Source organism: Pseudophryne corroboree, chromosome 7 (genome assembly GCF_028390025.1).
Source record: "Pseudophryne corroboree isolate aPseCor3 chromosome 7, aPseCor3.hap2, whole genome shotgun sequence".
In the NCBI taxonomy this organism is placed as follows: domain Eukaryota; kingdom Metazoa; phylum Chordata; class Amphibia; order Anura; family Myobatrachidae; genus Pseudophryne; species Pseudophryne corroboree.
Genome location: NC_086450.1, coordinates 108,274,352 through 108,290,448, shown reverse-complemented (window position 1 = coordinate 108,290,448; position 16,097 = coordinate 108,274,352). Strand labels below are relative to the sequence as shown.

General features: G+C 47.8%; 1 protein-coding gene across 5 annotated transcripts in view; it reads left to right on the top strand.

Annotated features, from left to right (window-relative positions):
• Positions 1–504: 504 nt before the first annotated feature.
• Positions 505–16,097, top strand: part of GALNT13 (polypeptide N-acetylgalactosaminyltransferase 13) — a 770,323-nt gene continuing 754,730 nt past the window's right edge. For all 5 annotated transcript variants that reach the window (XM_063933521.1, XM_063933520.1, XM_063933523.1 and 2 more), the window contains exon 1: positions 505–1,163. In XM_063933521.1, coding sequence (XP_063789591.1) covers positions 1,022–1,163 — 142 coding nt within the window. In that variant the 5' untranslated portion in view covers positions 505–1,021. The remainder of the gene's footprint in view (positions 1,164–16,097) is intronic.

Sequence of the window (16,097 nt, the reverse complement as noted above, 5' to 3'; positions counted from 1 at the left end):
GTTACCAAATGTTAGCCTTACCTCATTTAACAAATAAAATCTAAAATGTAGTTAGGTTAGAGGAACTACAACCAAAAAATAGCCATCAAAAGCAAAAATTGCTCCAGATATTGTGGTGCAAAATACCTCTCTGGTCATAAAGGAGTTAAATATAGTTCCGTCTATCACAGAAGTCTCAGGTACATTATTGTATGATATGCAGTACCTACTTTCTCCACTGCTCCTCATTATATACCTACAGTAGTTTGTCACCTCTATAGTGCCTAGTTTATCAGACAGCTGTCCAGTCTCATGGTCCTGAGTCCTGACCTCCACATGCTGCTGATTTGCAGACACATAAGGTGCCCAGCATCATCCCCACCTCCCTCTGTTTAACCTTCTGTTTCCCAAACTGCAGCAATAAACTAAATTATCTCCTGCTCTTCCAAAATGGGAATATTTTGCACCCAATCAGGATTTGAGAGGCATATCCAATCAGGAGCTGGGTTACATTCTGAATCCTGGTTCATATCTCAAGGCTTCTTCTTCCTTGGCGAGGAATCAGTCATGTAAGGAGGCTGTGTGCTCCATCCCTCCTGGCTGTGTGTATTTGCACGGATGCATGCAGAAGAGATGCTAATTCCACAGAAAGACAAGGCACAATTGGAGAAAAGGGAGCTGAACAATTCATATCCATAGGAAAGACTGAAGCCCCTGTTCTCTCAGGTAACCTGGCAACACAGCATCAGCAATTCCATCCAGTTCTCCTTCCCTGCACCCTGTCACCTCCAGCCGCTGCAGAAAAAGCGCATCAAGGTGCCCAGGCTGGACCCATCAGCCGTGACAAATGCATTGCAATTAGCATCCCTCACAATCCCCAGGCCATAAATTAGACTTAAAAGTTCATCAGTCGTCTCTGCTGCTAATTACGCTGGGATGTCCTTTCCTGGGCTTTCATGCTGGATTATATCTGGGAGGTTTGCACTGTTCTTAGCAGTGGCTCGCTCTCCTGTAGTGTGACAAGGGGAATCTTATTAAGGACATGAGAAGATTTATCTATTGCAAAGTGGTCTTGGCCACGTCTTTGGTGTGGGTGCTTGTGGATGCCTTCTTACTCCTCTACTTCAGTGAATGTAACAAATGTGATGACAGAAGGGACAGATCTCTGCTGCCTGCACTGAGGGGTAAGCCTAAACTCTGCTACACTATATGTTAACATGCTGCCTGCACAGAGGGGTAAGCCTAAACTCTGCTACACTGTATGGTACAATGCTGCCTGCACTGAGGGGTAAGCCTAAACTCTGCTACCCTCTGTGGTAACATGCTGCCTGCACAGAGGGGTAAGCCTAAACTCTGCTACACTGTATGGTACAATGCTGCCTGCACTGAGGGGTAAGCCTAAACTCTGCTACACTGTATGGTACAATGCTGCCTGCACTGAGGGGTAAGCCTAAACTCTGCTACACTCTGTGGTAACATGCTGCCTGCACTGAGGGGTAAGCCTAAACTCTGCTACACTCTGTGGTAACATGCTGCCTGCACAGAGGGGTAAGCCTAAACTCTGCTACACTGTATGGTACAATGCTGCCTGCACTGAGGGGTAAGCCTAAACTCTGCTACACTGTATGGTACAACGCTGCCTGCACTAAGGGTTAAGCCTAAACTCTGCTACACTCACTGCATGGTACCATGCTGCCTGTACTGAGGGGTTAGCCTAAACTCTGCTACACTGTATGGTACCATGCTGCCTGCACTGAGGAGTAAGCCTAAACTCTGCTACACTGTATGGTACCATGCTGCCTGCACGGAGGGGTAAGCTTAAACTCTGCTACACTGTATGGCACCATGCTGCCTGCACTAAGGGGTAAGCCTAAACACTGCCACACTCACTGTATGGTACCAAGCTGCCTGCACTGAGGAGTAAGCCTAAACTCTGCTACACTGTATGGTACCATGCTGCCTGCACGGAGGGGTAAGCTTAAACTCTGCTACACTGTATGGCACCATGCTGCCTGCACTAAGGGGTAAGCCTAAACACTGCCACACTCACTGTATGGTACCAAGCTGCCTGCACTGAGGGGTAAGCCTTAACTCTGCTACACTGTATGGTACCATGCTGCCTGCACGGAGGGGTAAGCCTAAACTCTGCTACACTGTATGGTACAATGCTGCCTGCACTGAGGGGTAAGCCTAAACTCTGCTACACTCTGTGGTAACATGCTGCCTGCATGGAGGGGTAAGCTTAAACTCTGCTACACTGTATGTACCATGCTGCCTGCACTAAGGGGTAAGCCTAAACTCTGCTACACTCACTGTATGGTACCATGCTGCCTGCACTGAGGAGTAAGCCTAAACTCTAATACACTGTATGGTACCATGCTGCCTGCACGGAGGGGTAAGCTTAAACTCTGCTACACTGTATGGTACCATGCTGTCTGCACTAAGGGGTAAGCCTAAACACTGCCACACTCACTGTATGGTACCAAGCTGCCTGCACTGAGGGGTAGTCCTAACCTCTGCTACACTGTATGGTACCATGCTGCCCTCAATGAGGTGTAAGCCTAACCTCTGCTATGCTGTATGATAACATGCTGCCTGCACTGAGGGGTAAGCCTAAACTCTGCTACACTCACTGTATGGTACCATGCTGCCTGCACGGAGGGGTAAGCCTAATCTCTGCTACACTGTATGGTACCATGCGGCCTGCACTAAGGGGTAAGCCTAAACTCTGCTACACTGTATGGTACCATGCTGCCTGCATGGAGGGGTAAGCTTAAACTCTGCTACACTCACTGTATGGTACCATGCTGCCTGCACTGAGGGGTAAGCCTTACCTCTGCTACACTGTATAGTAACATGCTGCCTGCACTAAGGGGTAAGCGTAAACTCTGCCACACTCACTGTATGGTACCATGCTGCCTGCACTGAGGAGTAAGCCTAAACTCTGCTACACTGTATGGTACCATGCTGCCTGCATGGAGGGGTAAGCTTAAACTCTGCTACACTGTATGGCACCATGCTGCCTGCACTAAGGGGTAAGCCTAAACTCTGCCACACTCACTGTATGGTACCAAGCTGCCTGCACTGAGGGGTAAGCCTAAACTCTGCTACACTGTATGGTACCATCATGCTGCCTGCACGGAGGGGTAAGCCTAAACTCTGCTACACTGTATGGTACAATGCTGCCTGCACTGAGGGGTAAGCCTAAACTCTGCTACACTCTGTGTTAACATGCTGCCTGCATGGAGGGGTAAGCTTAAACTCTGCTACACTCACTGTATGGTACCATGCTGCCTGCACGGAGGGGTAAGCTTAAACTCTGCTACACTGTATGGCACCATGCTGCCTGCACTAGGGGGTAAGCCTAAACACTGCCACACTCACTGTATGGTACCAAGCTGCCTGCACTGAGTGGTAAGCCTAAACTCTGCTACACTGTATGGTACCATGCTGCCTGCACGGAGGGGTAAGCTTAAACTCTGCTACACTCACTGTATGGTACCATGCTGCCTGCACTGAGGGGTAGTCATAACCTCTGCTACACTGTATGGTACCATGCTGCCTGCAATGAGGTGTAAGCCTAAACTCTGCTACACTGTATGGTACCATGCTGCCTGCATGGAGGGGTAAGCTTAAACTCTGCTACACTCACTGTATGGTACCATGCTGCCTGCACTGAGGTGTAAGCTTAAACTCTGCCATGCTGTATGATAACATGCTGCCTGCACTGAGGGGTAAGCCTAAACTCTGCTGCACTGTATGGTACCATGCTGCCTGCACGGAGGGGTAAGCTTAAACTCTGCTACACTCACTGTATGGTACCATGCTGCCTGCAATGAGGTGTAAGCCTAAACTCTGCTATGCTGTATGATAACATGCTGCCTGCACTGAGGGGTAAGCCTAAACTCTGCTACACTGTATGGTACAATGCTGCCTGCACTGAGGGGTAAGCCTAAACTCTGCTACACTCTGTGGTAACATGCTGCCTGCATGGAGGGGTAAGCTTAAACTCTGCTACACTGTATGGTACCATGCTGCCTGCACTAAGGGGTAAGCCTAAACACTGCCACACTCACTGTATGGTACCAAGCTGCCTGCACTGAGGTAAGCCTAAACTCTGCTACACTGTATGGTACCATGCTGCCTGCACGGAGGGGTAAGCTTAAACTCTGCTACACTGTATGGCACCATGCTGCCTGCACTAGGGGGTAAGCCTAAACACTGCCACACTCACTGTATGGTACCAAGCTGCCTGCACTGAGTGGTAAGCCTAAACTCTGCTACACTGTATGGTACCATGCTGCCTGCACGGAGGGGTAAGCTTAAACTCTGCTACACTCACTGTATGGTACCATGCTGCCTGCACTGAGGGGTAGTCATAACCTTTGCTACACTGTATGGTACCATGCTGCCTGCAATGAGGTGTAAGCCTAAACTCTGCTACACTGTATGGTACCATGCTGCCTGCATGGAGGGGTAAGCTTAAACTCTGCTACACTCACTGTATGGTACCATGCTGCCTGCACTGAGGTGTAAGCTTAAACTCTGCTATGCTGTATGATAACATGCTGCCTGCACTGAGGGGTAAGCCTAAACTCTGCTGCACTGTATGGTACCATGCTGCCTGCACGGAGGGGTAAGCTTAAACTCTGCTACACTCACTGTATGGTACCATGCTGCCTGCACGGAGGGGTAAGCTTAAACTCTGCTACACTGTATGGCACCATGCTGCCTGCACTAGGGGGTAAGCCTAAACACTGCCACACTCACTGTATGGTACCAAGCTGCCTGCACTGAGTGGTAAGCCTAAACTCTGCTACACTGTATGGTACCATGCTGCCTGCACGGAGGGGTAAGCTTAAACTCTGCTACACTCACTGTATGGTACCATGCTGCCTGCACTGAGGGGTAGTCATAACCTCTGCTACACTGTATGGTACCATGCTGCCTGCAATGAGGTGTAAGCCTAAACTCTGCTACACTGTATGGTACCATGCTGCCTGCATGGAGGGGTAAGCTTAAACTCTGCTACACTCACTGTATGGTACCATGCTGCCTGCACTGAGGTGTAAGCTTAAACTCTGCCATGCTGTATGATAACATGCTGCCTGCACTGAGGGGTAAGCCTAAACTCTGCTGCACTGTATGGTACCATGCTGCCTGCACGGAGGGGTAAGCTTAAACTCTGCTACACTCACTGTATGGTACCATGCTGCCTGCAATGAGGTGTAAGCCTAAACTCTGCTATGCTGTATGATAACATGCTGCCTGCACTGAGGGGTAAGCCTAAACTCTGCTACACTGTATGGTACAATGCTGCCTGCACTGAGGGGTAAGCCTAAACTCTGCTACACTCTGTGGTAACATGCTGCCTGCATGGAGGGGTAAGCTTAAACTCTGCTACACTGTATGGTACCATGCTGCCTGCACTAAGGGGTAAGCCTAAACACTGCCACACTCACTGTATGGTACCAAGCTGCCTGCACTGAGGTAAGCCTAAACTCTGCTACACTGTATGGTACCATGCTGCCTGCACGGAGGGGTAAGCTTAAACTCTGCTACACTGTATGGCACCATGCTGCCTGCACTAGGGGGTAAGCCTAAACACTGCCACACTCACTGTATGGTACCAAGCTGCCTGCACTGAGTGGTAAGCCTAAACTCTGCTACACTGTATGGTACCATGCTGCCTGCACGGAGGGGTAAGCTTAAACTCTGCTACACTCACTGTATGGTACCATGCTGCCTGCACTGAGGGGTAGTCATAACCTTTGCTACACTGTATGGTACCATGCTGCCTGCAATGAGGTGTAAGCCTAAACTCTGCTACACTGTATGGTACCATGCTGCCTGCATGGAGGGGTAAGCTTAAACTCTGCTACACTCACTGTATGGTACCATGCTGCCTGCACTGAGGTGTAAGCTTAAACTCTGCTATGCTGTATGATAACATGCTGCCTGCACTGAGGGGTAAGCCTAAACTCTGCTGCACTGTATGGTACCATGCTGCCTGCACGGAGGGGTAAGCTTAAACTCTGCTACACTCACTGTATGGTACCATGCTGCCTGCACGGAGGGGTAAGCTTAAACTCTGCTACACTGTATGGCACCATGCTGCCTGCACTAGGGGGTAAGCCTAAACACTGCCACACTCACTGTATGGTACCAAGCTGCCTGCACTGAGTGGTAAGCCTAAACTCTGCTACACTGTATGGTACCATACTGCCTGCACGGAGGGGTAAGCTTAAACTCTGCTACACTCACTGTATGGTACCATGCTGCCTGCACTGAGGGGAGGTCATAACCTCTGCTACACTGTATGGTACCATGCTGCCTGCAATGAGGTGTAAGCCTAAACTCTGCTACACTGTATGGTACCATGCTGCCTGCATGGAGGGGTAAGCTTAAACTCTGCTACACTCACTGTATGGTACCATGCTGCCTGCACTGAGGTGTAAGCTTAAACTCTGCTATGCTGTATGATAACATGCTGCCTGCACTGAGGGGTAACCTAAACTCTGCTGCACTGTATGGTACCATGCTGCCTGCACGGAGGGGTAAGCTTAAACTCTGCTACACTCACTGTATGGTACCATGCTGCCTGCAATGAGGTGTAAGCCTAAACTCTGCTATGCTGTATGATAACATACTGCCTGCACTGAGGGGTAAGCCTAAACTCTGCTACACTCACTGTATGGTACCATGCTGCCTGCACGGAGGGGTAAGCTTAAACTCTGCTACACTGTATGGTACCATGCTGCCTGCACTAAGGGGTAAGCCTAAACTCTGCCACACTAACTGTATGGTACCAAGCTGCCTGCACTGAGGGGTAAGCCTAAACTCTGCTACACTCACTGTATGGTAGCATGCTGCCTGCACTAAGGGGTAAGCCTAAATTCTGCTACACTGTATGGTACAATGCTGCCTGCACTGAGGGGTAAGCCTAAACTCTGCTACACTCACTCAGGGCCGGCTCCAGGCCTACTAGCACCCTGTGCGAGAAAATGTAAAAGCGCCCCCTCCCATACTCTATTTCCCTCTGAAAAAGTGGGCGGGGCCTCACAACTTCATATTATCACACTATAAATAAATATATTTTCACACCCCCTCTACGCACACAATTAGCAGCATTACACATAACAGCTACAGTAGTGTTCCTTACACACAATGTCTCCAGTATAGTGCCAGCTACACATAATGTCTACAGTAGTGCAGTGCCAGATAGACATGACATGCCCCGCAGCAGTGCCAGCTACACATGACATGCCCCCAGCAGTGCCAGCTACACGACATGCCCCCCAGCAGTGCCAGATAGACAGGACATGCCCTGCTGCAGTGCCAGCTACACATGATATGCCCCCCAGCAGTGCCAGCTACACATGATAGTGTTCACTCTAGGATTTTTTTAGGGCAGGGGTGCTGATCACGGGGAGGGCACATTTTGCATTTGGGAGGGCACATATTTAAGTTAGAAGGGAAAAATTATGTACATACTGTAATGCTTGTTGCCCCGTTCAAAACCATGGACCTTGCGCGCCGAGGGCGCGCATCAAAAATTTAGGGGCGTTGCTTTGTGGGGAAGGGGCGCGGCCACATAATAGTGGCAATTCGCATTACACCACACAGTAGTGCAGCTAATACACATTGCACCAGGTAGAACCTCCTATACACACTGCGACAGGTAGAGCACGTTAAGACACTTTGTGCCAGGCAGAGCACGTTAGACACTTTGCGCCAGGCAGAGCACGTTAGACACTTTGCGCCAGGTATTGCACTGAGACATGGGAACACTACATCATATGCCCCCCAGCTGTGCCAGCTAGACACGACATGCCCCCCAGCCGTGCCAGATGCACATGACATGCCCCCCAGCCGTGCCAGATGCACATGACATGCCCCCCAGCAGTGCCAAATGCACATGACATGCCCCCCCAGCAGTGCCAAATGCACATGACATGCCCCCCCAGCAGTGCGAGAAACATAATTGCCCCCACAGTGCCAGATACATAAATGCCCCCCACAGTGCCAGATATATAAATGCCCCCCACAGTGCCAGATACATAAATGCCCCCCCACAGTGCCAGATACATAAATGCCCCCCACAGTGCCAGATACATAAATACCCCCCCACAGTGCCAGATATATAAATGCCCCCCACAGTGCCAGATATGCCCCCACAGTCCCAGATAGATAAATGACCCCACAGTGCCAGATACATTAATGCCCCCTCACAGTGCCAGATAAATGCCCCCACAGTGCCAGATACATTAATGCCCCCTCACAGTGCACAGATAAATGCCCCCACAGTGCCAGATAAATGCCCCCCCACAGTGCCAGATACATTAATGCCCCCCCCACAGTGCCAGATAAATGAATGCCCCCCACAGTGCCAGATAAATGTCCCCCACAGTGCCAGATACATTAATGCCCCCCCAGTGCTAGATATGCCCCCACAGTCCCAGATAGATACATGACCCCACAGTGCCAGAAATGCCCCCACAGTGCCAGATACATTAATGCCCCCTCACAGTGCACAGATAAATGCCCCCACAGTGCCAGATAAATGTCCCCCACAGTGCCAGATACATTAATGCCCCCCCCCCAGTGCCAGATATGCCCCCACAGTCCCAGATAGATACATGACCTCACAGTGCCAGAAATGCCCCCACAGTGCCTGATACATTAATGCCCCCTCACAGTGCACAGATAAATGCCCCCACAGTGCCAGATAAATGCCCCCCACAGTGCCACATATGCCCCCAGGCCCCCCAGTACCTGCTGTGCCGAGGGAGGGGGAGTGCTGCTGTGCGCGCCGCTGTCTGACACAGAACTGTGCGCGCTGTGCGGCGCCGGTGTCTGACATCAGACGCCGGCGCCGCATAGCGCACACAGCACACACAGCGGGAGGACAGCAGGGGAGATCAGGGCCGGCTCCAGGCTCCGACATGGCGGCGCCAGCGCGCGGCGCCCTTTAAGTGTGGCGCCCTGCGCGGCCGCTCGAGTCGAACATGCCTCGAGCCGGCCCTGCACTCACTGTATGGTACCATGCTGTCTGCACTGAGGGGTAAGCCTAAACTCTGTTACACTGTATGGTACCATGCTGTCTGCACTGAGGGGTAAGCCTAAACTCTGTTACACTGTATGGTACCATGCTGTCTGCACTGAGGGGTAAGCCTAAACTCTGTTACACTGTATGGTGCCATGCTGTCTGCACTGAGGGGTAAGCCTAAACTCTGCTACACTCTGTGGTAACATGCTGCCTGCATGGAGGGGTAAGCCTAAACTCTGTTACACTGTATGGTACCATGCTGTCTGCACTGAGGGGTAAGCCTAAACTCTGTTACACTGTATGGTGCCATGCTGCCTGCACTGAGGGGTAAGCCTAAACTCTGCTACACTGTATGGTACCATGCTGTCTGCACTGAGGGGTAAGCCTAAACTCTGCTACACTGTATGGTACCATGCTGTCTGCACTGAGGGGTAAGCCTAAACTCTGTTACACTGTATGGTACCATGCTGTCTGCACTGAGGGGTAAGCCTAAACTCTGCTACACTGTCTGGTAACATACAGCAGGCCAGAGGCACATTGCATCAGCTGCAGGTGACATTGCACTGACTGTAATTGTATGGAATATCTATTGATCCACCGGGATCCAGTCAATTTACCAACAATCAAAATCCCGACGGTCAAAAAACTGACAGCAATTGACCGAAGGTCAAAATTCCAACAAGGTCAAAATCCTGACATGGTCAAAAAATACCGACATTTAAAATACTGACAAGGACAAAATACCGACATTTATAATATCGACAGGTCGAAATGTCGACATAAGTTTTTCATGATTTTTTCATTGAAACCGACTTGTTCATACTTTACCATCCCAGTGGACCTGGAGGGGGAATATAATAGTGTGCCGAGCGCAGCGTGCCCGAAGCGCGCGAGCCATGCAAGGGGACGTGGTACACTTATATGGTGTCCATGTCGACCTATGTCGGCATACACACAAAAAAACAATGAAAAACTCGTGTCAGCATTTTGACCTGTTGACATTTTACACGTCGGTATTTTGAATGTCGGTATTTTGTCCATGTCTGGATTTTGATCATGTCGGGATTTTGACCGTCGGTCAATAGCTGTCGGGATTGTGACCATCGGGATTTTGACTGTAGGTATTTCATACTGATCCTGATCCACCTATAGGAGCACATAAACTTCAATATTGTGTGTGTATATATATTTTCACCCTAAGTGTTGTTTTCACTGCATAACTTCCTTTGTAATGCAAATACTTGTCCATTTGGGAGGAGACAGACTCACATCTTGCTGGAGCCTCATAAATTTGCACCCCTAATCTTAGCACATCTTTTGTGGGATATTATACCACTTCTGAATTTAAAAAGAAGGACATGTTTATCCATTGAAATAGAATCGCACTTTGCACATAATCACATTTTGCTCACTATAAGGTTCTAGAATTGGTGAAGTGGGGCCACTCCTGGGATCCCATTCCTTATAATTCATCAGTAGTACTATAATATCCAGCTCCACTGCGTATTTGCCTCACCATTTGAGAACAGTTTAGATAATTTTTGGATGGTGGCTTCTAAAGAGCTTCCTCTCCAAACCGATTTTCCCTGATGAAGTCCCTATAAGGACGAAACGCGTCGGGTACAGAGATTAATTCTCTTCTTAAAGGACAGCAAGCCCCAGAAATTACCAGTCTTCTAGGGGTTTGTCTATTTGTCCATTTGTCATGATTTTGTAATAATTATATAATACATTTTTATATTTTATGTATTCGGTTGCTGGTTGGATTTTAATTTGATTATTATATTGTTTTTTATAACAATGATCACTCTTTATTGTGCTCCCTCTGAATTTGTTTTCTCTGTGTTCTCTTGAACCCTTTTCTAGAAGTAGAGTTATTCTAGAGGTGCAGCCCCAACATAGCGCAGGATAAGGGTAAATCGATATCTTTATATATATATATATATATATATATAGGTGAGGAAAAGAGGCGGCACTCAAACAGGCGTCTTAAGCAGGTAACAACGTGGTCAGTTTATTCCATATATATATATATATATATACAGTATATTGGCCCTCATTCCGAGTTGTTCGCTCGGTAATTTTCTTCGCATCGCAGCGATTTTCCGCTAATTGCGCATGTGCAATATTCGCACTGCGACTTCGCCAAGTAAATTTGCTAAGAAGTTTGGTATTTTACTCACGGCATTACGAGGTTTTTTCTTCGTTCTGGTGATCGGAGTGTGATTGACAGGAAGTGGGTGTTTCTGGGCGGAAACTGGCCGTTTTATGGGGGTGTGTGAAAAAACGCTACCGTTTCTGGGAAAAACGCGGGAGTGGCTGGAGAAACGGAGGAGTATCTGGGCGAACGCTGGGTGTGTTTGTGACGTCAAACCAGGAACGACAAGCACTAAACTGATCGCACTGGAAGAGTAAGTCTCGAGCTACTCAGAAACTGCACAGATAAATCTTTTCGCAATATTGCGTATCTTTCGTTCGCAATTTTGCTAAGCTTAGATTCACTCCCAGTAGGTGGCGGCTTAGCGTGTGCAATGCTGCTAAAAGCAGCTTGCGAGCGAACAACTCGGAATGAGGGCCCTTGTACTGTGCAAAAGTTTAAGGCAGGTGTGGAAAAAATTATGCTGCAAAGTAAGAATGCATTAAAAAATAGAATTGTTAGTTTATTTTTAACTATTAACAAAATGCAAAGTACATGAATAGAAGAGAATGGAAGATCAAATCAATACTCCACCCCTTGCCTTTAAAACAGCGTCAATTCTTCTAGGCACTCTTGCACAGTATTTAAAGAACTCTACCGGGAGGTTGTTCCAAACATCTTGGAGAACTAACCAGATGATCTCTGGATGTAGGCTTGCTCAAATCAGTTTTGTCTCTTCAAGTAATCTTAGACAGACTTGATGATGTTGACATCAGGACTCTATGGGGACCATATCATCACTTCCAGGACTCCTTCTTCTTATTTACGCTGAAGATAGTTTTTAATGACATGGACTGTATGTTTAGGGTTGTTGTCCTGCTGCAGAATAAATTTGGAGCCAATCAGATGGCTTCCTAATAGTAAAACTTTTAAAACAGTATATACATATATATATTAGAGATGAGCGGGTTCGGTTTCTCTGAATCCGAACCCGCACGAACTTCATGTTTTTTTTCACGGGTCCGAGCGACTCGGATCTTCTCGCCTTGCTCGGTTAACCCGAGCGCGCCCGAACGTCATCATGACGCTGTCGGATTCTCGCGAGGCTCGGATTCTATCGCGAGACTCGGATTCTATATAAGGAGCCGCGCGTCGCCGCCATTTTCACACGTGCATTGAGATTGATAGGGAGAGGACGTGGCTGGCGTCCTCTCCGTTATAGTAGAAAAGAGTAAAGACTGAGTGACTTAGTTATAATTGTGGGGAGGATTGGGGACGGGGAGCAGCTGTTAGGGAGTACAGTGATTTAGATTTGGAGAGAGAGAGAGAGAGAGATTGACCTGATTTACTGGAGCTTAGGAGTACTGTAGAAGAGAGTGCAGAGTTTACTAGTGACTGACCACAGTGACCACCAGACAGTGCAGTTTTATTTAATATATCCGTTCTCTGCCTGAAAAAAACGATACACACAGTGACTCAGTCACATACCATATCTGTGTGCACTGCTCAGCCCAGTGTGCTGCATCATCTATGTATATATTATATATCTGACTGTGCTCAGCTCACACAGCTTATAATTGTGGGGGAGACTGGGGAGCACTGCAGTGCCAGTTATAGGTTATAGCAGGAGCCAGGAGTACAAGACAGTCACATACCATATCTGTGTGCACTGCTCAGCCCAGTGTGCTGCATCATCTATGTATATATTATATATCTGACTGTGCTCAGCTCACACAGCTTATAATTGTGGGGGAGACTGGGGAGCACTGCAGTGCCAGTTATAGGTTATAGCAGGAGCCAGGAGTACATATGATATTAAAATTAAACAGTGCACACTTTTGCTGCAGGAGTGCCACTGCCAGTGTGACTGACCAGTGACCTGACCACACTGACCACCAGTATAGTTAGTAGTATACTATATTGTGATTGCCTGAAAAACTTAAACACTCGTTTCTTCTTTATACATACATACTACGACATCTCTTTATCAACCAGTCTATATTAGCAGCAGACACAGTACAGTACGGTAGTTCACGGCTGTGGCTACCTCTGTGTCGGCACTCGGCAGTCCGTCCATAATTGTATACTAGTTTCCATCCATCTCCATTGTTTACCTGAGGTGCCTTTTAGTTGTGCCTATTAAAATATGGAGAACAAAAATGTTGAGGTTCCAAAATTAGGGAAAGATCAAGATCCACTTCCACCTCGTGCTGAAGCTGCTGCCACTAGTCATGGCCGAGACGATGAAATGCCAGCAACGTCGTCTGCCAAGGCCGATGCCCAATGTCATAGTACAGAGCATGTCAAATCCAAAACACCAAATATCAGTAAAAAAAGGACTCCAAAACCTAAAATAAAATTGTCGGAGGAGAAGCGTAAACTTGCCAATATGCCATTTACCACACGGAGTGGCAAGGAACGGCTGAGGCCCTGGCCTATGTTCATGGCTAGTGGTTCAGCTTCACATGAGGATGGAAGCACTCATCCTCTCGCTAGAAAAAAGACAAGACTTGCGGCAAAAGCACAGCAAAGAACTGTGCGTTCTTCGAAATCACAAATCCCAAAGGAGAGTCCAATTGTGTCGGTTGCGATGCCTGACCTTCCCAACACTGGACGGGAAGAGCTTGCGCCTCTTTTTTTCTTTGCGTCATGTGCTGTTTGGGGAGTATTTTTTGGAAGGGCCATCCTGCGTGACACTGCAGTGCCACTCCTAGATGGGCCAGGTGTTTGTGTCGGCCACTAGGGTCGCTAATCTTACTCACACAGCTACCTCATTGCGCCTCTTTTTTTCTTTGCGTCATGTGCTGATTGGGGAGGGTTTTTTGGAAGGGACATCCTGCGTGACACTGCAGTGCCACTCCTAAATGGGCCCGGTGTTTGTGTCGGCCACTAGGGTCGCTAATCTTACTCACACAGCTACCTCATTGCGCCTCTTTTTTTCTTTGCGTCATGTGCTGATTGGGGAGGGTTTTTTGGAAGGGACATCCTGCGTGACACTGCAGTGCCACTCCTAAATGGGCCCGGTGTTTGTGTCGGCCACTAGGGTCGCTAATCTTACTCACACAGCTACCTCATTGCGCCTCTTTTTTTCTTTGCGTCATGTGCTGATTGGGGAGGGTTTTTTGGAAGGGACATCCTGCGTGACACTGCAGTGCCACTCCTAAATGGGCCCGGTGTTTGTGTCGGCCACTAGGGTCGCTAATCTTACTCACACAGCTACCTCATTGCGCCTCTTTTTTTCTTTGCGTCATGTGCTGATTGGGGAGGGTTTTTTGGAAGGGACATCCTGCGTGACACTGCAGTGCCACTCCTAAATGGGCCCGGTGTTTGTGTCGGCCACTAGGGTCGCTAATCTTACTCACACAGCTACCTCATTGCGCCTCTTTTTTTCTTTGCGTCATGTGCTGATTGGGGAGGGTTTTTTGGAAGGGACATCCTGCGTGACACTGCAGTGCCACTCCTAAATGGGCCCGGTGTTTGTGTCGGCCACTAGGGTCGCTTATCTTACTCACACAGTCAGCTACCTCATTGCGCCTCTTTTTTTCTTTGCGTCATGTGCTGTTTGGGGAGGGTTTTTTGGAAGGGACATCCTGCGTGACACTGCAGTGCCACTCCTAGATGGGCCAGGTGTTTGTGTCGGCCACTAGGGTCGCTTAGCTTAGTCATCCAGCGACCTCGGTGCAAATTTTAGGACTAAAAATAATATTGTGAGGTGTGAGGTATTCAGAATAGACTGAAAATGAGTGGAAATTATGGTTTTTGAGGTTAATAATAATATGGGATCAAAATGACCCCCAAATTCTATGATTTAAGCTGTTTTTTAGGGTTTTTTGAAAAAAACACCCGAATCCAAAACACACCCGAATCCGACAAAAAAAATTCGGTGAGGTTTTGCCAAAACGCGGTCGAACCCAAAACACGGCCGCGGAACCGAACCCAAAACCAAAACACAAAACCCGAAAAATTTCAGGCGCTCATCTCTAATATATATATATATATCAATTTGTATTACTATATAAATAACATACATTGAAGAATACATCTATATTTTTGGCTTTGGTAAAGGAGACTCTATGTTGGGCAAGTTGGCAACATCTCATAAGATTCATAGTGTACATGTGCTCTGGAAGGTGCTCCCATGAGCTGATGAAGTCACCAGGTTTCTGGGCATTTCTAGAATGAACATCAGTAGGACTTGTGCAGATGACAGACTGTATTACTTTATGCTCTTTAGTATAAAGATGCTGGAGTAAAAGTTGTTGGCATGATGTATTTTTGTGCTGTGTTCTTATTGATGGTGTATAATCTGTACGTATAAATTGTTTCCTGTAGTTCTTATCTTAAATGGTACATGACATATTCTCGTGACACTGTAACTTGAAGTTGGTTGCATTTGGTATTGTTGTATTTTACCAGCCCACCATATATAATTGTTATAGATACTGTATAGTCATACAGCCGTGGAGCTTGCACGGGCTTGTCGCAGACCTGGAGCTATTCAGTTGCAGCACGTGGTAAGACCGCAGTTACGTGGGTTTCTGCACCCTCCTGAGATGCAAATTTACTGTAAATCTGCAGTAAGTAGTGCTTTATGCGCTTACCGCTGCGCCGCAAGTGTGTTAACCAATATCATCGAGGCACTTAACCCAAAACCTATGTATTAACAAGTTATCTATGGGTTTATTGAATAACTCCCGGTGTTAAAAAACGGAGACTATCCTCCTTCAGTAAGACTCTTGGCTAAGTGAAAATACCCCACAAAGGGCCTAATTCAGACCTGATCGTAGCAGCAAATTTGTTAGCAGTTGGGCAAAACCATGTGCACTGCAGGGAAGGACAGATAAAACATGTGCAGAGAGAGTTAGATTTGGGTGGGGTGTGTTCAAACTGAAATCTAAATTGCAGTGTAAAAATAAAGCAGCCAATATTTAC